General features: G+C 35.7%; 2 protein-coding genes and 1 long non-coding RNA gene across 3 annotated transcripts in view; 2 read left to right on the top strand and 1 right to left on the bottom strand.

Moving 5' to 3' along the window:
* LOC112127565 overlaps positions 1 to 3,315 on the bottom strand; it is a 76,264-nt gene extending 72,949 nt beyond the window's left edge. The window contains exon 1 of the long non-coding RNA XR_002910628.1: positions 2,463 to 3,315. This is a non-coding gene — a long non-coding RNA (uncharacterized LOC112127565). The remainder of the gene's footprint in view (positions 1 to 2,462) is intronic.
* On the top strand, positions 685 to 1,580 carry LOC106661970. The gene is made up of 2 exons (XM_014385755.1): positions 685 to 820; positions 891 to 1,580. Exons 1-2 carry the CDS (start codon positions 770 to 772, stop codon positions 1,515 to 1,517), a joined length of 678 nt encoding a protein of 225 aa, XP_014241241.1. The 5' UTR covers positions 685 to 769; the 3' UTR covers positions 1,518 to 1,580.
* Positions 3,316 to 15,182: 11,867 nt separating the features above from the next.
* On the top strand, positions 15,183 to 15,926 carry LOC106661678. The gene is made up of 3 exons (XM_014385223.2): positions 15,183 to 15,304; positions 15,361 to 15,665; positions 15,723 to 15,926. Exons 1-3 carry the CDS (start codon positions 15,260 to 15,262, stop codon positions 15,880 to 15,882), a joined length of 510 nt encoding a protein of 169 aa, XP_014240709.1. The 5' UTR covers positions 15,183 to 15,259; the 3' UTR covers positions 15,883 to 15,926.
* The last annotated feature ends 5,654 nt before the right edge of the window (positions 15,927 to 21,580 follow it).

The following is a 21,580-nucleotide window of genomic DNA, read 5'->3' as shown; positions in this document are numbered from 1 at the left end:
TTATAACTGAATGATCGTTTGTATTAAAACGAATGAATTTTATGAGATTTCGGATGAATTTCAGAGTAATTTTGAAGTTACACAAATGAACTGAATTTTTACATTAAATCTTTTCGGTTCGAAAGATGCACAAGCAACATCTAAACATGTATTTATTTGAACCTACGTAAACAATTTACTTCGTATTTTCTTGTTAATGATTTCGTAATATCAAATGTAATGGAGATCGTATTCTATAAACATTTTTAATGTAAATAATAAATGTGATAACAACGTCAATAATTTTGGTTAATGTGCTAATAGTAGGCCTAAAAGAAATGATTTAGTAAATCAAGACTTTTCGAACTTTTCTACAAATTCGTTTGGTTAAAATTGGCTGCTCAAATTCAAGAACGTTTTCTTTATGTAAGAGGCAAATGATTTTCTCTAATATTAATTTTGAAAAGGTTTATGAAAAACAAATATTTTAGCTTTTTTTTTACAGAATGTAGTATTCACAAAATATTTTGAAGAAGAAAATCTCTGTTTTTTTTATTCTAAGCGTCGGAGCAGACTTTTGATTTAATAACTTCGAAAAAAAAAGTTGTTGTCGAAATGACCTGCATTTTTAATTTTATTATCTCAAAGAACTTTGCTCGCATCTTTTTTGAAAAAAAGAAAAATTGTTTTGATATCAGACATTATCTCAAGTGCTCGAGTGCGATCAGCCATTTTATATAACTAAACAATCCTGAATTTTCAGTTCGTTTTTGCGAGTGATCCCAACAACATGATTTCCCGGATTTTGATAAGTTCGATATTGCTTTTCCTGGCCTGTGAGGTAAGTTAAGCTTTATTTCTATTTAAATAATAATCGTCCTTTATGAAGTCACGAACCTTTATTACTTTAGGCGAAGAGCGAGAAACGGCACCCTTTGGAAGTGAGATACGAAGAGTGGCTTAGAGGGAAGATCGAACTAATGAACGCTCAGGTTCAGAGCGCTCACAACGAGCTAAAAAACGACCTCATCTCCTTAATCTCCAAAAGTTCAGAAGAGATAGACGAGATAACCGATTCGCACCAATCTCTTCTTAAGAGCTCCGGTGTGGGTGCGAACTGCTTGGAGGAAGGCCTGAAGCAGCTGGCCGAGGTGAAGAACTCCAGCAAACACAGCTTTTTCACTTGCGCCAACTTGACTACGGCGATGGAAGACGTCGGCGTCATCGGATGGCAAGTGGTCAACTTCGTCTCGAAAACGCTCATCTACTTGGACAACATCCTCAACGGGCTTTCCGATTGCACATGGAACTACTACCTCCCGCCAGTCAAGTGCTATGTCTCCTACGTCTACACCGCTATTTCAGATATGAGCAGGTTCATGTACGATGTAAAGACCCTCCTCAACAGCATTTCTATCCGGGCGTCTGATATTAAAAATCAGATTTCTTATTGCAAGAATGGACCGAAAAATCAGATTGTTGTCATGGCGAAAAACGTCATCAATAACGCCCACCTCTGTAAACGTCTTTCCAAATAAAATGTATTTGATTTTTAATTTTTAAAATCTATATACAAATAATAAATTATTGGTCTTGTTTAATCGTGTTTCAATTTGTCGATAATTTTGACTGGACGCATGATATTGCCTACGCCTCAAGGGGCTCCTCTTCCAATATCCAAGCTACTTTAAAGTGTTACACAACTGATAATAATTCCAATTGATAATAATAATTTAACGCTAGGGAAGACCACATTCATTATCATCTATTATTTAACAAATATGCCTACATCATACAATCAAAACGATTTATGGCGATAATTCAATAGACAGAGGTTATTTGTTCATTCTAAAAACTACTGTCACCTAGGTCTCAACGAACACGTACATTTACGTTGGACGTAAAAATAATTTAATTGTAGATTTAAAAGTACTTCTTATTTAAAAGATTTATCTACATTTATTTGTTTTAATTTTAATGGTTACACGTGAACTGAACACCAGCAACATTAATTTAACAATACAATATTGAAATATTATTTCTTTAATAATTCCGAAGGTAATCAATTTTTATTTGGAAAATTTTAAGCTGAATAGCGTTTGTAAATTGCTTTACTGATTGGTTCTTATATGAAATTCATGTACGATTATACACTGACAAGTAAAAATTCCATCCAATTATATTATTTTTTATTTATTCTCTGGATAAAAGAAAATTTTGCCCTTAATTTGTATCATTCTTTTTACCAATTAATACCAATTAATATTTGTTTATGCTATGTTTTAAATTGGGAATATGCATTAGAGGTAAACACATTTAATCCTTACTCCAAAACGAAGGGGTAAAGGATTTTTCAATGTTTACGTTTTACGGAATTTAAAAGATTTATTCACACTCATTTGAATCCGGAAGCAATAAACTGTTTAGTTTTCATCTTTATTTTCTTAATTTCAATTTTTAAACATACATAAGGTTACACTCACTTCGCTCCCTTGACCTCCAGAAGCCCCCACCCGGAACCGGCAAGACACAAGTGGTCCAGGTGATGATCACGAATGAGGTAAGGCTGCCTGCAGATTCAGGTACTGAAATTGCAAATGTCCGGACCCTTCCACGGTCCCCTCTTATTCACTCTTTTTTTACACAATTTTATCCGGCCCGGAGGACCAAATTTTATGTTCGTTAAGTGGACTGTATATTAATGGGTAAATAAGTTTATAAATTAAAATAAATGGGAAAGAGTGAATCCGAGGAGGGGATTGGGATACATTCGAGTTTGCACTTACCCCAACGTGTCTCGCTACGGGATCAAGCAGTTCGGCAACAGTTGTCCTCTTCTTTCTTCGACTAGGTAGGGCCCCACAGTCTCCGGCGGATTCAGACGTTTGGTACCGAACTCTTAAGGGACCAGGGCAATTGGAAACCATCAATTGCGCACAACACGGGTTTAGATAAGCAGGTACGATAACGATGTTTTCGGCTTTGGCTCTAGGCAACAACTGACTCGCCGACGGGCCGGAGACCTCCAGAAGGGTTCAAAAGGTCGATCGGCGTAAACAGTGCCATTTAGTTCTGAGGATGTTGTGCGTGGTATGGCATTTATTGATGATGGATGTTCCACCAGGTCTGCGGCTAGTTCATAAGAAACTCTGCGAGACGCTGTTAGACGTTTTCGAGAAACTGGGTCCTACCATAGAAGGCCAGGTTCTGGACGCACTAGGGTGACAGAACCACAGGATGGCCGATTTTTGACTTCGAGAATGTTGTGAAACCGGCACCTTCTTCAAGCTATTCATCAGCTCCAGGAAGTTCGAAGTGTCCAAATTTCTGAAGGCACTGCTCGAAGAAGATTAAATCAGCATGGACTGATGGCTTTTTTGGTCCCGTAAGAGGACCAGAATTGACTTGAACACACCTAGTTGCACGGTTCGCATTTGCTCGAGAACACAGCCGTTCGTTTTAGGACGATTGGTCTGCTGTACTTTTCACAGATGAGGGTAGAGAAGGGGTCAAACGATCTCCAGATGGTGTGAAAGAGTGTGGAGAAGGCAAAATATGAGGTATGAAGCCTGGAATTTTTCTCAGAGTCAACAATTAGAACGTAGCTGAGTGGTAGTGTGGGCTGGAATTTCAATGGAGAGTTGTACAGAGTTGGTTGTTGATCGTGGCGACTGGTCTTTGACGGCCAGTCACTATATGGATGAAATTTCGGAACATCATGCCTTGTCTATCCTTGATGAAATCAGCGACAATCCTATTCTAATGCACGATAATGCCCGCATAACACAAACTTACCTTCAACAACATAAAATCAAGGACTTAGCCCGGCCAGACTTGAACCCCATCGAACATTTATGTGATAACCTAAAAAGAAGAATAAGAGCACATCCATCACTTCCTCATACACTCCACGATCTTGAAAAGTCTCTTCCTGAAGTATGGGCTAACCTCCAGCATAGAGATATTTCCTGACAAGTAGAAAATAAACCGAGGCGTCTTCAAGGTAGTAATTAAGGCAAGAAGAGGAAATAGGCGATATTGAAATGTTAATTAAAAATTTAAAACAAAATTAAAATAAATTTTATCTGTCCGTCGTTTTTAATTTTTTTTAATTTTTCCTAGCAATTTAAATTTTTTATTTTTTACTTTTTTAGACAAAGACTCAATATTAAACGTTAAAAACGTGAAACATTGCTTAATATATATAAACACATATACAATTAAGTTATATTACAAGTGGGCGGAATTTTTTGCGTGTCGGTGTATTTAAAAACGATTATATTTCCAACTTCAAAGGCGTTGAATAAATAAACTCAATGACAAAAACTGGACACTCGTATATTCTTGTTTGTTCAATCTATATATTTTTTTCATTATGTTAATTATAACATAATTAATTTAATGAAAAACAAACTAATCGAAATCATTAATTCACGATTTGCAATAAAAAAATTTAATTATGATGGTTTGAAAGAAAATTGGTGAAAGAAAATTCACCAATAGAAACGCTCATAATAACTCAATGAGAGGAGACTTAGGTAAAAAAAAATAGTTTAATTTTTCTCTATCATTAATTGATTTTCCGGTGTTTTAGTGGTTTTTCTTTAAACAATCCTAAGTAAATATTTTTTATTAAAACACATGCATTCCTGGTCTCGTTTAATTAGGTTAAATTAAAATAATATGTTGTAATTAATGCAATGATAAAAATAAATATAGTTTGAAATAAACAATAAAAGAGGTCCTGGTATTTAATTTTTTTAAATTAAAGTGTTTAAAAAAAATAATTTTTTATGAATACTAACACATTTCCGCCTCCTTTTATTGATACAATTTATTCGTCATTGTGCATTTTTATCTCAAAAGTTTTATTGAGACAATCAACCTTATTTATTTATTCACTAATTTCGTAGTCCGCTTGACCATCTAATACATTACAATTAATTAAGATTTTTAGTTGAGATAAAAAAGTCAATGGCACGAGCGTGATTCGAACACACGATCTTCGGCTAGATACACAGCTGCTCGACCACTCGAGCTATCGTGACCTTGATCCACTCGGACACCAACTCTCAGGAAGGAGGGAAAACTCAAAAGGTAGGATGACATGGGAAGTTGGTGTCCAAGTGGATCGAGATCACGATAACTGAAGTGGTAGAGCAGCGGGGTATCTAGCCGAAGATCGTGGGTTCGAATCCCGCTCGTGCCATTGACTTTTTTATCTCAACTAAAAACCTTAATTAATTGTAAGAATTATCATGCAAATCGGTCTTCTAGGTTTTGAGAAAAATGTTGTCAAAACTTAATTGGTCAAGCGGACCACGAAATTAGTGAATTTAATGATTTAAAATGAAGTATACTTCACTAAAGCTCTCCGTGGCCATTTCGTTTGTCGCCGAGAATCCAATCCGATTAGTCGACATTTGAAAAATGGCAAAAAGGAGGGAAAATTCAAAAGGTGGGGTTGAGATGGGAAGTTAGTACCCGAGAGGATCGAGGTCACGATAGCACAAGTGGTAGAGTAACGGCGTATCTAGCCAAAGGTCGTTGGTTCGAATCCCGTTCGTTACACTGACTTTTTTATCTCAACTAAAAACCTTAATTAATTTAATGACATTAATTGTTCAAACGGACCAAGAAAACTAGTGAGTTTTGAATACTTTGTTTTTTCTGTTGAAATTTTAACTGTCTGATGTGATCCCGGTGTTTTTGAATAATTGGGTGAATATGGGGACCTCTCAACCAATACCTCACATAAAAAGATAAATTAATTGAAAGAAGTAATTTGGCCAATAAACCACTAAATATAATGTATAAAATGAATGTTAATTTATCAAATTTTTTTTTGAAAAGCTAAGAAATGTTATGTTTATTAGGCACAATAAATCATTACGATCTTAATATCTTGCTATATTGAATGAATTAGCAATAACTGTTTTTCAGTTCTGCATTGTGTACCACTTCTATAAAGTGAAACTAAGAATTTTTACATATATTGATAAAATTAGATAAACCTTAATTAATTGTAACTTATTTATGCTAAAATCTCTAAATTATCTGAAAATCCGACATACCATAAACAAGTTGTGGATTTTCTTTCAGTATGAACTAGTAAATTCACTATTTTTGCAACCGAGAAATCGTAAGTGTAAGTACTTAGGTTCTAGCCAAGTAATGAATTTGATACTTGTTAACTTTGTGAAATATTAATAATACCACCCCTGAGCTATTGTGGTAGAGTAGCGGCGTATCTAGCCGAAGATCGTGGGTACGAATCCCGTTCGTGACAGACTTTTTTATCTCAACTAAAAACCTTAATTGAAAGATATTAATTGGTCAAGCCGACCACGAAAACTAGTGAATTAATAATAGTTTCAAATTTCTGATGAAAATAGATTTGCTATTTCTTTTCGTTTAAATAGCCTGCTATACCTCTCGCTTTTTTAACTGGAACTCAATTAAAAACTAGAACTTAATTTTTATTATGATTATTGACAATAAAACCTATCTTTTCATCTGAATAAAAATTATTCGATTAAAAAAATTATTATAAAATTACAAATATTTAAAAAAAATTTTGCCTCTAAAACAATTCTCAATATATATTTTACTAAATTTAGCGTGTTAGTTATTATTAAGTTGATACACTGAGTGCTATCTACATTAATTTATTAATATGACTTTATTATTGTTATTTTAATAAGCGGTAGACGCAATTACGAGAATTAATTTCGTAATTGCAGTTAATTAATATTTATTCTTGAAGAAAACAAACAAATGAGTTACGATGCTAAATGAAATACAGAAAACAATTACATGGTCTATGTTTACAACGTTTCAAATAACACAATTAATATCCTGAACTAATTCTCTTTGTAAACTCGTATATTTTGACTCTAGTTTTATTTAAATACTTAAAAGAAAATAACAGTACAAAACCGATGCAATACTTTCAAGGAAAATTTTTTTTAAAGGAAATAATTAAAAATTTAAACAGAATACAATTTTGTACACTAACTCATCTTGAATCATAGATGAAAATCTACCCTTTCCCAACATTAACCAAGACCTTTCCTAACCCTAACCTATCACGTTCCTAACCCAACCCCCGGCAACGCGAAGTAAAAATGATCACCCGCAAATATTCAGCTCAAAAACACATCCATTTTAAAATAAAACAAAAATGTGAATTTTTTTATTAAAATCGTGTAAATATAGACTGACTTCCATGTACAAAGGGCCAACCTAGTGCATTTGACCCATGTGAAATTCTTATGATATCTATCAAGGTTCAATATCATTAAATTAAAGCCAAGTGGTTAAGGCGTCAGACTCTCGACTAGTAGATCCCGCGGTCATGGGTTCGATTCCCAACTGGCCCATTTTTTACGCATAAGAAGAGAGGTGGCCGCAATGAAAATTGACACGGTACTCTTCCATGGAAGGTCCGTAGTCAGCAACCCCCCAAAATCGTTACCGACCCCTTTCCAAAATGAATTTCTCCCAATAGAAGAATGCCGGCACGCTGGGGGCTGAATTCACACAGGTGTTGTTGCGAACACCCAAAAATGGAGCTAGGATGGAGTACAATAAGCTGTATAGCTGCAGTACACGGAGGGGAACTCCTCCGGTTCCTGGTATTCACACAAAAAAAGTTTATAACGAGTAAAAATTGTTGAATTAATATCATTCTATACCAACAAAAGCTGTACAGCTAATTTAAACAGAAAATATAAGAATGTCTTGAAGAATTGCAAACGATTTAACGACGAAACTGTAATTTTTTAATACATAACGTATTTAACATTTCTATCTTGTAAAGTATACAAGTGTCTCTGAACATATGCTACAACATGGAACATGTCATAAGGGTGCAGCCTTATTGGTTTTCCTCAAGTTGATTGTCACTATTATAGCCGAGTGCTAAGGGGTGATGAGTACCGAATTGGGCATCCATACGTCCGTAGAGAGCATAAACGTTTTAGACAAAGTGGGTGTTTTGAATAATTCAATTAATTAAGGTTTTTAGTTGAGATAAAAAAAGTCAGTGTCACGAGCGGGATTCGAACCCACGACCTTCCGCTTGATACGCCGTTACTATACCACTTGAGCTATCGTGACCTCGATCCACTCGGGCAGGGAATATTCAAAACGTGGGGTTGAGATGGGAATTAGTGCCCGCGTGGATCGAAGTCACGATAGCTCAAGTAGTAGAGTAGCGGCGTATCAAGCCGAAGGTCGTGAGTTCGAATCCCGCTTGTGAAACTGACTTTTTTATCTCAACTAAAAACCTTAATTAATTGAATGATATTAATTGGTCAAACGGACCACGAAAACTAGTGAATTTAATGAGTTAAAATGAAGTGTACCTTCACTACAGCTCTCCGTGGCCATTTCATTTGTCGTCGAGAATCCAGTCCGATTACACGACATTTGAAAAATGGCAAAAAAGAGGGAAAATTCAAAAGGTGGGGTTGAAATGGAAAGTTAGTGTACGAGTGGATCGAAGACTCACGATAGCTCAAGTGGTAAAGTAGCGACGTATCAAGCCGAAGGTCGTTGGTTCGAATCCCGTTCGTTACACTGACTTTTTATCTCAACTAAAAACCTTAATTAATTTAATGACATTAATTGTTCAAACGGACCAAGAAAACTAGTGAGTTTTGAATACTTTGTTTTTTCTGTTGAAATTTTAACTGTCTGATGTGATCCCGGTGTTTTTGAATAATTGGGTGAATATGGGGAGCCCAGGTCAGTTTTTCATCCAGTATTAACTGTAGCACTTTTAGGTCTGCCCTGGGGAACTATTTGGCTATTCACTTGTACCTGTATGATCGTAACATTTCGTTTTAGCGTACGATATGATAATTTCTCTTTGATAGACATTCATTTTTACCATGAATCTACCCAGCATCTTTGTATGGGACTGAATGCTTTCTGCTGTTCCTTGGTGTGTACATTTCTTGAGGTTCGCTTCTTCATCAGGATGGATATCGGGCAGATTGGGAAGGATAACCAATGAAATATTTTAAATATGGTTCTATCCATCTACCCTGTGATACAACAGCACCGATCTTGACACAGTATAAAATATATTAAAACACTGACATTATATCGCACGTCCACACTTCACAAAAGTATCTATTTTAAGTTAAGATTGAACAGTCCTATACAGTTTGTCAGGGAGTTGATTTTTTTTATTTTTGTAATTTTACGCAAATATTAAATGAAGAATCCAGATTTTACCCACACAGACAAAGCAAATTCAAAGGAAATTGTGAAGTATAAATTTTACTGAATTAAATCCATTATATTTAGTGATCTATTGACCAAATTACTTCTTTCAATTAATTAATCCTTTTGTGTAAGGTTTTGGTTCCAATGAAAAAGCGTGTCACGAGCGGGATTCGAACTCACGAACTTCGGCTCAATACGCCATTGCTCTCCCACTTGAGTTTTATAGAATAATAGTTTAATAGCTTAATAATAATAGTTAAAATTGTAGTGAAAAATAGTTATTAATTATTAATTTAGTAATTTATATTATCATAGCAAATTATGTACACCGTCCGAATCTTATCAATATCAGTAAAAAAAATTCTTAATTTTACTTTATAGAAGTGATACACAATGCAGAACTGATAAACAGTTATGACTACACTATTTAATATAGCATGATATTTGATTCAGATCGTAATGATTTATTGTGCCTAATAAACATAACATTTCTTAGCTTTACAAAAAAAAATTGATAAATTAACATTCATTTTATACATTATATTTAGTGGTTTATTGACCAAATTACTTCTTTCAATTAATTTATCTTTTTATGTAAGTTTTTGGTTGAAATGAAAAAGTTAGTGTCTCGCCGAAGGTCGTGAGTACGAATCCCGCTCGTGGCAATAACTTTTTAATTTCAACCAAAACCTTACATAAAAAGATTAATTCATTGAAATTCATTTTATACTTTAATCTCCTATTATTTTAATTTTATCTCTCTGTTCTTTGATCAGTTATTATATTATTTTGTATCTGTTAATAACTGGGTCCGAACGGTATATAGAAATATTTTTGGCATGGGAATAGTGATACACTCTGTATATCTATTCAGATATCGTGAGATGCGGTCGGGTGTGATGTAGGATCAGGATGATATTTTGCATTGTATAGATTCACTTTTCCACATCCTACATGTATTTGTTAAATGGAAACAATGTTTCTAATCCAGGCCCTGAAGATGATCTCAATAAAGATCGAAACGTTGGCACGATAAAGAAAATGTTTTTCTGAAACCTACATCACACCCGACCGCATCTCACGATATCTGAATAACTATCGATTAACGGTCACTAATCTCTACACACTCTGTATATCGTTTTATCGATCACCTTCCCTTGATGGTAATTTTTACAGTTTTCATCGCATCTACTCCTATGATTTATTTTAAAAAAATCTAAATAAATTGCCACACTTTTTATACATTTGTTAATACTTTTCAACAGTTTAATACTTCTATATGAACAAGTGGGAACCTATTATTTTTTATGGTTTTTATTCCAGATCGCACCCAATAGAAAAAAAAACAAATTTTGATTAATGTAATTAACTCTGAAAAATATTAAGTTTAATTACACAGCGCAAGCATACTAATTAATTTATTTTCTAAATATTATTATTATCTTACTCCAAAAATTCTTATTGAAATTAAGTAAAATGGAGTGAATTAAATAAAAACAAATCACTTGCAAATTTATAACATTTGATAAAACAAAATCTTGTTTTAATAGTATTGATTTTTCAATAGAATTTTACCGTTTACATACAAGTTTAATATTTGAAATGTTGTCACTGTATTCAATTAACTTATGATGCCTGCAATAATTTGGAGAGGGTGACAAAATGTTTGACGTGACTTTTGCATTATAGATTAACCGATTATTTTTAAATGTTTCAAGGTCCACATTCATTAATAACACGGGAAAACGATAATCCGAAATTTGTTTAAAATCAATCTGTTTATTCTATGGCATATTCTGAAATCTATCGGTTTCACAATGAAATGCTGACGTCCATAGAGCGATTTGTGATCAAAGTCTGGACGGCGTTATTTAACTTTGCCACTTACTAAAAAAATGATTGATGAAGTTAGATAAAACAGTAAAAATATTCCGCGACGTCTATAGTACAGGAGCTCAACAATCAAGTGTGGCGATTTTTTGCCTGTGTATTAAGTTTTAAGAGGAAAATACAAAGGTTCGATATACATGGATATAAAGTTAACCTTCTACTGACAGCTAAATTTGAAATGTTTACGAACTGGATAATGTAATACACTTGTGAAATAATGCCGATTTGATGATTTAACAGGTAGAACAATAATTTGACGTCTTAATTGTTTTATATAATCTCATATTTTTTTTTGTACAGTTAAATTATATAATTATCTAAGGTCTCCGTTATTTTTCACGTAAAAGCGTATTAATGTGATAAAAGTTAATTAAAAAACCCATTTATAGTTGTTTTTTGCATTGATTTTATTTTCAGGAAGGAGGGAATTGAAATCTGTCATTGCGATCTACAGATATATTATCACATAGAGAAAGATTTTTGTAGGTCAGCCAGCTTTTACAAATCTAAGCGCTGCACATGTTAACTCCCACGGTTAAAGAGACGTTTCCATGTATTCACCCGTTTGTAGGATAAGAGTGGAGGTACTTGGCAGTTGTTCTTTACTGTCCAAATGGCGGTCTTCCCGAGGATTGCGCATGTTTTTAAAATGTCATATATGTGGGCTCTTCCTTGAGGAATGGCAGAATAATCTAATAAACCTGAGTACTTACCATAAACCACCTGAATAACCACAATTAAAGGTTTGTATCAACCCTTAAAATAAATTCACTAGTTTGCGTGGCCCGATTGATTAATTAATGTCTTTCAATTAATTAAGATTTTTATTTGAGATAAAAAAGTCGATGTCACGAGCGGGATTCGAACCCACGACCTTGCTGCTCTACCACCTGAGCTATCCTGACTTCGATCCACTCGGACACTAACTAATCTCAACCCCACCTTTTATTGAATTTACCCTCCTTTTTGCCATTTGATCTTAAATTATTATGAAAATTGCTTGTGATTACCATAATAAATTGAACGACATAACATCCCTTCGGTAAATCCTTGGCAATGCCTCTTGGTCATATTATTACTAATTTAATTTTTAGTATCATTGTTTAATGTATCAAAGAATTAAATCATAAACCTTTGTTCAAAAATTTTCTTTGTATTTCATCTGGAAGAATGGAGGAAAAATATTCGTGGTAAAATGAAATTAACTTTTTTACTTAACTGACATGCCATCTCATCCCCAAACCACCACATTCACATTTGCAGACGATACGGCAATTCCCCCTGTTTTCTTAAACAATATTCCCCTCCCAACTGCGGACAAGGTACGGTACCTCCGATTCTACATCGACAAACGCCTGACGTGGAATCCTCATACAAGACTGAAACGTCAGGAGGTTATGACACGATTTAGAGCTCTTGCACGACTTCTTGACAAACGATCTAATTTACCTCTCAAAAACAAAAGGCTGCTTAGTATAGTTAAGCCGATTTGGACTTACGGACTGGAAGTGTGAGGTTCAGCTAATCATTCCATCATCCACCGCATTCAAACTGCCCATTCTATAATACTACGAAAAATACTAGATGCTCCATTTTATGTATCAAACCAAACTACACATACAGATTTACATATTCCTTTCATACAAGATGAAATACGTTTCCGTTACCGTAAATTTCATAAAAACCTCCCAACTAACATAAACCAGCACATCAGAAACCTCGCATGCCGTCGAATCCCCTCAAACCGTCCCCGCCGACTGAAGAGACAACGGCCGCGAGATCTCCTAGGAAGTGATGGTTAGTGAAAGTATAATGACACACGTATCAATTGAACAAACAATATTTTAGTAACATTGGAGTAATACCAATGGGTGTTTTCTCCACTCTTGGTTTTAATTTTGTCTTGTTTTAATTACCTTGCTCACTGTTACTTATTACCTACTTTAAGGTAGTTGTAATGTACTACAAATTATTAAAAAAAAAAATTTTTTTACTTTTTAAAGATTACCACAATTATGAAATGAATTGAAATTCGGATCGTTGTAACAACAAATCTGTGATGGTGATGGTGATGAGGATTTTAGGAAGTGAGGTTTGTACTCCCCAAGCACTGCAGCTTTCTACCTCATTGTACCTTCCTAATTTGTTTGTTCAGTGCAATCAACTCAATCGTTCTTCTCAGAAGTATTAGGGCATTGAGTGTTGCTGCTACAATTTCATTCCATAAGTTTTTCTGTATGCTAGGTTATGTCTACATTGAACCGTTGCTTCGCATTTATGATATGGGTAACTGTTTCTGCCTCCTCATTACATAATCTGCAAAAGGGATCATAGTTATATATGCCCGTGTTATGTAAATGTTTTCCCAGATGCCAGTGACCAGTTAATAGTTCTATCACCTCTCCGAGTCTGGCCCTTTCCAACTGCAACAGTGAGTTTGCACCAGCCTTGGTGAGGGTTGTTTTAGCATAAGTTTACTTAGAGCTCCCAGAGTATATCCGCTTCTCATTTCATTATGTTTGGATCAATTCTGCGATGGAGGATTTTCTAGTTCTTTTTGTTATCCCAAAGATAGGCTCGGGGCCTGTATATGGTCTTGCAGATCCTCCTTTGGCCAGGGTGTCTGCTTTTTAGTCGCCCAAAATTCTTTTGTGCCCTGGCACCCAAGATATCATCAGGTTGTTGTGTTTCCCCAAGTTTTGGATATTTCGTCTGCATCACTGACTAATTTCGATGTGATTTTTTTACACGCTAATGCATCCAATAGCTTCTTTTCCGATCTGATGAGGATTTTTTGCCAGTGTAATCTCTTTTAAGATTTTCTAAGGCACATTGGGATATATTTCTTTTTGACAGACCGAAGTGTACTGCCCTAATCAGTTTGATTGCTCAAGATTTGAGATTGTACAAAAAAATACTCGATCTGGTTCCTTCGTTTATTTTGGAGCCATCTCTATGCCATATCATTGTATCTCATGTTCTCCTGTGTCTTCCTATCTTTTATAGCCTGTTGAGAATTTATAGGATATTGTAAAGAGTGTTTCCAGGATCATGTAGTTTATAGTTTTGTGCCCGGATAGTTTAGCTCCATCCAATTTGATTGTTTCTGGAGCCTAAATGAGCTTTTCCTAGTTTCTCATGAGATAAATATAGTTGAGTTTCGAGTGCGCTTGTGGGAGTTGCTCTCATTGCCCCGGTGATACATAGAATTCCTTATGTTTGTATGCTACCTAGTGTTCGGGTAGCTTGTTTTTGCTGCGATTTGCTCCAGCTGATTATTAGGCCATTTTTTGTTATAGTCCACAAGCCATCCATATCTTCCTTGCGAGTTCTGCATGGACATAAATTTGCCAAATTTCTAATCCTCGGCTCTGTGTTAAACATCTTTTATCATGTTTGTTGATCAAACTGCAGATAATATATGTGGAGTTTCAATCTTCATGGAGGTCATTAGACAGGTGAAGAAAGGAAAAGTCTAATAGTTGTGTTCACCAAGCTTTCGGAAACTTATAGTGCCATCAATAGGCTCTGATGATGGCACTATAAGTTGCCGAAAGCTTGGTGAACCCAACAATTAATCTTTTCCTTTCTTCACCTGTCTAATGACCTCTACGAAGATTGAAACTCCACATATCTTTCATCATTTCAATTATTTAAAACTCGGGAAGAAATTGATTAGTGGAACATTGATTGGCGGATTAGAAACATTTTTACAAATTGAGTCATGCTCTATTTTCTTTCTTCCTCGAACATTATTTCACTCCCTAAATCTGTATCCACACTCGATGAATTTTTGAAAGAACATAATTTTAAACTGACAAAACTCTTCTTTGCAGACACATTTGAAGAGTTGCATTTTTTGGGCGAATTTTAAAAAAGTGATTTCAAGAAATAACAATCCAAACAATCAATTTTATTATCATATCTTATCGCTGAATGTATTTTAATTTTAAAGATTGCTATGACTTATTGAAATCTTTAATTTTAACGGACAGGCGTGGCCCTTAATGAGACTTATCGTCGGTCGGCCAAAGAGTATTCAAAAAGAGATAATTTAAAATTTGAGAGGATCGATTAAATATAAAAGAAGACGGAGTGGGGTTATCAGACGGATTCACTTGACTCAACAGTGTTGAAGAAGCAAGCGAGGAAAATGTTTAACTTCCTTATTTTTTTGGCGATTGTCGGTTTCATTCAGGTAAAATTAAATCCTTTAACTTAATAGAGAATGGTACTAACTGATGCTTTTGCTAGACCCTCGTTGTAAGAGCTGGCGTTATCGAACCGCCCTCCCTGGAACAGGCAAACTTCCTGGTTAAAGATTACAATGAAAACTCAGTGGGCGATACGCCGGAGAGCTTCAAGAGTCTTCCCTTCGCCATGACCGAATATGTCAAGGATGACAAGGACTGCCCTACGTTGGATATGCTGATCGGAACGGGTGGAGAATTTGTGGTCAATACTACGAAGATTTTGACCGGGACGATTCACGCATTCTACGCGATCCTGATCAACGACGCATCCTGCAAAGACATCAACGGTTTCAGGTGCTTCCTCAGGTGAGCTTTTGAAGCTTCCCAGCGTCCCACGCAGTATTTAATGTCTTGTATTTTTAGGAAATACCACGAGTTCGGAATAACGGTAATCGATGTCGGTGAAAAAGTGTCAATCTACAAGAAAGGTGCCTTGAAAGTTATTCAGATCTTCGAAGATTATTTCGGCAGATGCAAGCAGAAAGCAGACAAAAATGACCCTAAACGATACGGGATAATGTAATTTAAACGAATAATTTAAATATAAACGGTTCTTTTATAACACAATTGTTGATTCGTCTGTTCATACAATTTGTCTCCTTTTCCAATAGATCATTATGGCAAAAAATGCTTTGGCTTGTTAAGCTTCACGGTGTTTCAAAATTTTCTAATATTTTTACAATTAGATAATATTACTGGACTTTTATGTTCAACTAAAATATTATATATTGCATATACTAGTCATATTACGTGGTATACTATTTAATTGTCAATATCGACTAAACTATCTTTGTTGCAGATATCTTGGGGGAGGTTTTACCTAAATATTAAAAATAGATATAATTACTGTAGTTAAATCATTACTATTATATCCATATCTTATTCTTATATTTAAGTTTATTATTTTAAAGTATGTATGAAAATTCGATAAATAAAAATCATAGTTTAATGTATTTGCATAACTGACATCCATTATTGTGTAAACTATTTTATTATTTAATATTTAAATTTTACATTTATGTCTATTTACCTATCTATAGTCTCTGGTCAATTTTTGATAATAATGCTATCAGTAATTGCAAAGAAATTGTGCAATATCAATAAACAAATCTAAATGTGGAGATGAATTTACAAACAAACGCTCTTCGCAGTTTAATTGTTCCTGATAACTTGTTAATTAATTATTTTACATTTATGCAACAAATGGTTCAGTCAGACCACTTTTCTTCCACTTCAAGCTTTTACTATAAATAAACTCAAGCCTTGTTTTTACGTTAAATAATCATTAATCCGTCAGTTTTTAAATCATGATTATTTTGTTTATAAATGTACATACAATAGCAGCTAATACGTTGTAGTACGACGTTGTAGCTTTTCATCTCTCTCCTGCAGCATTGCGCCAAAATTGCAAGCCTTGACACCATTTATCGAAGAACGTGATATTAGCAGAGAGTGCGGAAGACACTCCCAATCCACGCTTGTTCATGTGTCCAAACATCCTGTACTCTTGCCGAATGTTGCCCACTTGGCTAGATTGATTTGCTTCCATTATCACGTTTCTTAGCTGCATTCCGGGCCAACCACCGTTCAAGCCCTAATAAGGACCAAATTCTGGATATTGCCTCTTTGCAGTCTCATTAGAAAATGTTAACTTGTCATACGTTTTGTAGCTCTTCTTGCCAACCTCAAATGGCAGATCTTCACTCATGTCTCTCGCCCTTTCTCAGCGTCGATTTTGCAGGCCCTTTTACAGTCCGATCAAATCTTTCTCGAAAGCCTTTATTAACTAAAGGTTATTTGTGTTTGTTTGTCTGTACAGTTGTTTATTTTGAATTTTTTAGGAACTTAGTACAATTGCTTTTCTCTCTGCACTTGATCGTTTCATCGCACTTCGCGGTCTTCCTTCAGAAATGCTGTCAGATCGAGGGCGGAATTCTCCCGGTGCTTCCCGTCATTTGAAGGACGTGTTTAATTTCCCTCAGCAGCATAGAGAGGACATCTGTGACCATTTGGTCGAACGCGAAATAAAATGGAGTTTTTCTCCCCCCTATTCTCCTCATTTTGGCGGGTTGTGGGAGGCAGCTATCAAATTAGCCAAGAATCTTCGAGTAAGCCTAATTGGAACTACAGCTACCTTCGAAGAGTATTGTACTTTGTTTTCAACAATTGAGTTTGCACTAAAGTGCAGATCCTTATGCTCCTGAAGTGATGATTCTGTTGACTCAGTCTCATATTTGAGCCCAGTCCATTTCCTCCTTGGCGCACCCCTGCTCTCTTCTCCAGAATATTTCTTGTTCCACTCCAAGATCTAGGAAAACTGTTGAGAGAGACATGTGTTTCAATCCTTCTGGAGTCGTTGGTCGAAGCAATATTTGAATTCGCTCATACAATGCCGAAAATGGGCCCCCCCTTCGAAGCCTCCAATTGTAGGTGATGTGGTGTTCTTGAAAGGAACCAATTCCCATCCTTTGTCAAGGCCAATGGACCGCATTCAAGTTCTTCTCTCCCTGAGAGTGACAAAGTTCCTCGAGTAGTCTACGTTCACAATGCCTCCGGGGTTTACACCCGACCTGTGTCATCCCTCGTGCCATTCCCTGGTGGTTTAGAATAATTATCTTTAGTTAAATTACTGGTAAATATTGTACATAAAAACTTTACTTTATTTCCAGAAGATAATAAAAAATTTGGTGGGCGGTATGTTTACACCAAAGTAATTGGCGTATGTATTCATGTTTCCGTTGGAATGCTACCACAATCAAATGCGCTCTACTCTCTAAACGGGCCGATAAGGAACTGCATCACATTATTATTTGCTCTCTTGCCTCCGAGAAACTAACGTCTTTGCTTCCTTGCGAAAAATACGAAGTGTTAACTTTTCTCACTTCAAAACATAAATTATTTTCAGTTTAATTTTTTTTTAATTTGAAATCACGGAAAATATCCACCAGCTGCCGATAGAACCTAGCAGGTATCATAGTAATCTAATCATATTATCCAGGATCTTGGGTATGTTGAGGGTTTAGGTGCTACATTGCTGCGTACTGAAAAGAATATTGGCGAGGATTACACACCCGTTCACCTCAGGTATTGAGGTTTTATACAATTTTAGTTTATTTAATTATTTTCATTATTGGTTTCGCGACCATACCATGCGCGCCCTATTTAACGGCGCCTACATAATTAATGGATCTCTGGGCTCGGATAAAAACGTTTAATAACATAAATTTCAATTTAAACGGCTATTAGAGGTAAGGTTTGCTAACAGCTCTCTAGGGATTAAAGAATTAACCGCTAGCCATCTTTATAGGCTTTATCGCCTCTCCGTATCTTTTTCGCTTTGGATTATTTCATTCTAATATGAACGATTTTTTAAAGAGCGATAACATCTCGCAAAAAAATACCACTTTGCTCCCCGTACAAGAAACTTTCATCCAAATATAAAGAAGCCCTACTTTAAAAATAATTTTCAATTAATTAATCTTTAATTAAGGTTTTGGTTGAGATAAAAAAGCCAGTGTCACGACCTTCGGCTAAATACCCCAGTGCTCTACCACTTGAGCTATCGTGACATCGATCTATCTCACCAAAACCTTAAAATGTTTAATTAATTATTAATTAATTAAAGATTAATTAATTGAAAAGAATTTATTTGATCAAGCAGACCACGAAACCTAATAAATGTAATAAGCAAAATGAAGTATACTTCACTAAAGCTCTCTGTGGCCATTTCATTTGTCGCCAAGAATCAAATAGATTACACGACATTTGAAAAATGGCAAAAAGGAGGGAAAATTCAAAAGGTGGGGTTGAGATGGAAAGTTAGTGTCCGAGTGGATGGAAGTCACGATAGCTCAAGTGGTAGATCACCGGCGTGTCTAGCCAAAGGTCGTGGGTTCGAGTCTCGCTCGTGGCACTGACTTTTTTATCTCAACCAAACCCTTAATTATAGATTAATTAATTGAAAAGAATTTATTTTGTCAAGCGGACCACGAAACCTTATAAATTTAAAAATAATAATTTCGTTTGTTTAGTAAACGTTGTGCACATGCATCGAAGCTCTGGTTTTATTTTATTTCTACTCTAGTCAGACTTATTTAACTTTTTATTTGTTTTTTACAACTGCATTCTTCGATGCAACAAGTAAAGCGGATAGTATTTACATATAAAATTATTAACGGTAGCGTGAAAGCTTGAACAATTACCATCCAGTGATGGTAGCCGTTAGTTAATCAATACGATGAGCGAGATGTACTCCATCGTAGGAGACCGATGTCAATTGTTAAGGTTGTCGCGGTTGGGATTATTAGGTAATGTGGTGGATGACAGGTTTTGGACGAAAGGGTTCGGATGATGGAGTAGTTTGGAATGGTACGTTTTGTAGCGGGATTGGGCTAGCTCGGTAACAAAAGGGACATTTAGGTCGGTATGGATGGTGTGATTGGATACATAGAAAGGGGCTTGTACTATTGTTCTGAGGATTTTAGATTGAAGGGATTGGATTCGATTGAGGTTGGAACGCTTAGCAGTACCGTAAAGTTCAAGACCGTATGTCCAAATGGGGGCCAGGAGGGCAATGTAAAGTTTTCTTTTGTTTATTAGTGAGAGTTTTGATCGTCTGTCGAGTAGTCGTTTAAGCATGAAAAATCGTATACTACAGTCTGTGCGTTTAAGTCGTGTATGGGGGTTCCACGTCAGTCGTTTGTCCAGGAAGAGTCCGAGGTATCGTACATGGTTCGCAATTGGGATGGGGACGTTGTTGAGGTATACTGGTGGGAGTGTTTTCTTGTTTAGAGTAAATATTATGTTCGTTGATTTGGTTTCGTTGATCTTGATTCTCCACCGACGGAGCCAGCATTCTAGGGTGTTTAGGTGATTTTGAAGATTACGGGAAGCAGTGACAGGATCTTTATCAGGAGAAAGGATTGCGGTATCATCGGCAAAGGTGAAGGTGATAGTGTTAGGTTGCGTAGGTAGGTCAGAGGTATAAATTGAATAAAGTAAAGGAGCGAGCACGCTGCCCTGTGGGACACCTGCAAGAATAGGATGGATAGGAGACAATGAATTTTTGTGGGATACTTGGAAGAAACGATCGTTAAGATAGGATTTTAGGATAAGGTAATAGGTTGCTGGGAGGATGTTCTTGAGCTTCCACAGCAGCCCAGAATGCCATACTCGGTCAAAGGCTTGGTGTATATCCAAGAACACACCCGGACAATACTGTTTTAGCTCAAGGGATGTGGAAATAACGTCGATTATGCGATTTGCTTGTTGTACAGCTGAGTGGCAACTCCGAAAGCCGAATTGGTGATGGGGAATTGTGTTTGTAGGAATTTCCTTGGTCAAGCGGTTCAATAGGAGCTTTTCCAGTATTTTGCCAATAATGGGCAAAAGACTGATGGGTCGGTAGGAGCTAGGAAGGTGATTTGGTTTCTTAGGTTTTGGGAGCATCCTGATGGAAGAAAATTTCCAAGGAATAGTCAGACTTGATTATTCTTTTATCATGTCGATGAAAGAATCCGATCAATTCAGTCTCAAATTTTCCGTCAAATTACAAATGTTTCAGTTTTATGTTTCAAATCATACTATTCATAACGACCTACCCCGTTATGTAAAAATCCCCGTCCTGGGGGGGGGGTGAATAAATAAACGCCTGCGGTTTTCCATTAATAATACCTTTTATTTAAATATGACAAATAATTTATTTAGCCAATCAACATTTGACAAGGATGAGACAAACCTAGCCAGAAAATGTGGTTTTGGTTCCGACCCCGCTCAGCATCAGATTCTCTCCCAGCCGCGTCAAAAGTGGAGAGCTGTCCCCTTCAGGCTGTCCCCTTGACAGTGCATTACTTCATAAAAACCTGCTATAAAAATCTCATCAATCACTAAGCATTTACAATATCTACTGGTACGACGGTTAATACTTCCAAGCATACCAGAAAATCGCCAAGACGATTCAGTGGAGGAGTGTTGTCATTGAGCAAATTTTTTTACAAACGACTCAAACGGCAAATTTAGCCTATATAGAAAATATTTACTTGATACAATATTTATACTTGCAAATACCGAATAAATGTCATTTAAAAAAATTAAACAAATAGGCGAATATTGTCGGAATATATTTGATTATTAAAGAAAAGAACGTTTCCATTTAAATTTTGTTAATTGAATGTTTCAATACTTGTCCTTTTCACTTCTCCGAGGTAGTTATAGAAAATTAG

The sequence above is a fragment of the Cimex lectularius genome, unplaced genomic scaffold, assembly GCF_000648675.2.
Source record: "Cimex lectularius strain Harlan isolate CLEC.00 unplaced genomic scaffold, Clec_2.1 scaffold268, whole genome shotgun sequence".
Classification (NCBI taxonomy): domain Eukaryota; kingdom Metazoa; phylum Arthropoda; class Insecta; order Hemiptera; family Cimicidae; genus Cimex; species Cimex lectularius.
The sequence above is the reverse complement of the archived record's forward strand: the minus strand, read 5'-3'. Positions and strand labels throughout refer to the sequence as shown.

Coding starts and splice junctions, on each gene's coding strand:
- LOC106661970 (XM_014385755.1), top strand. CDS start 770: ATGATTTCCCGGATTTTGATAAGTTCGATATTGCTTTTCCTGGCCTGT. Junction 821..890: donor TGCTTTTCCTGGCCTGTGAG/GTAAGTTAAGCT, acceptor TTATTACTTTAG/GCGAAGAGCGAGAAACGGCA.
- LOC106661678 (XM_014385223.2), top strand. CDS start 15,260: ATGTTTAACTTCCTTATTTTTTTGGCGATTGTCGGTTTCATTCAG. Junction 15,305..15,360: donor CGATTGTCGGTTTCATTCAG/GTAAAATTAAAT, acceptor TGCTTTTGCTAG/ACCCTCGTTGTAAGAGCTGG. Junction 15,666..15,722: donor GGTTTCAGGTGCTTCCTCAG/GTGAGCTTTTGA, acceptor TTGTATTTTTAG/GAAATACCACGAGTTCGGAA.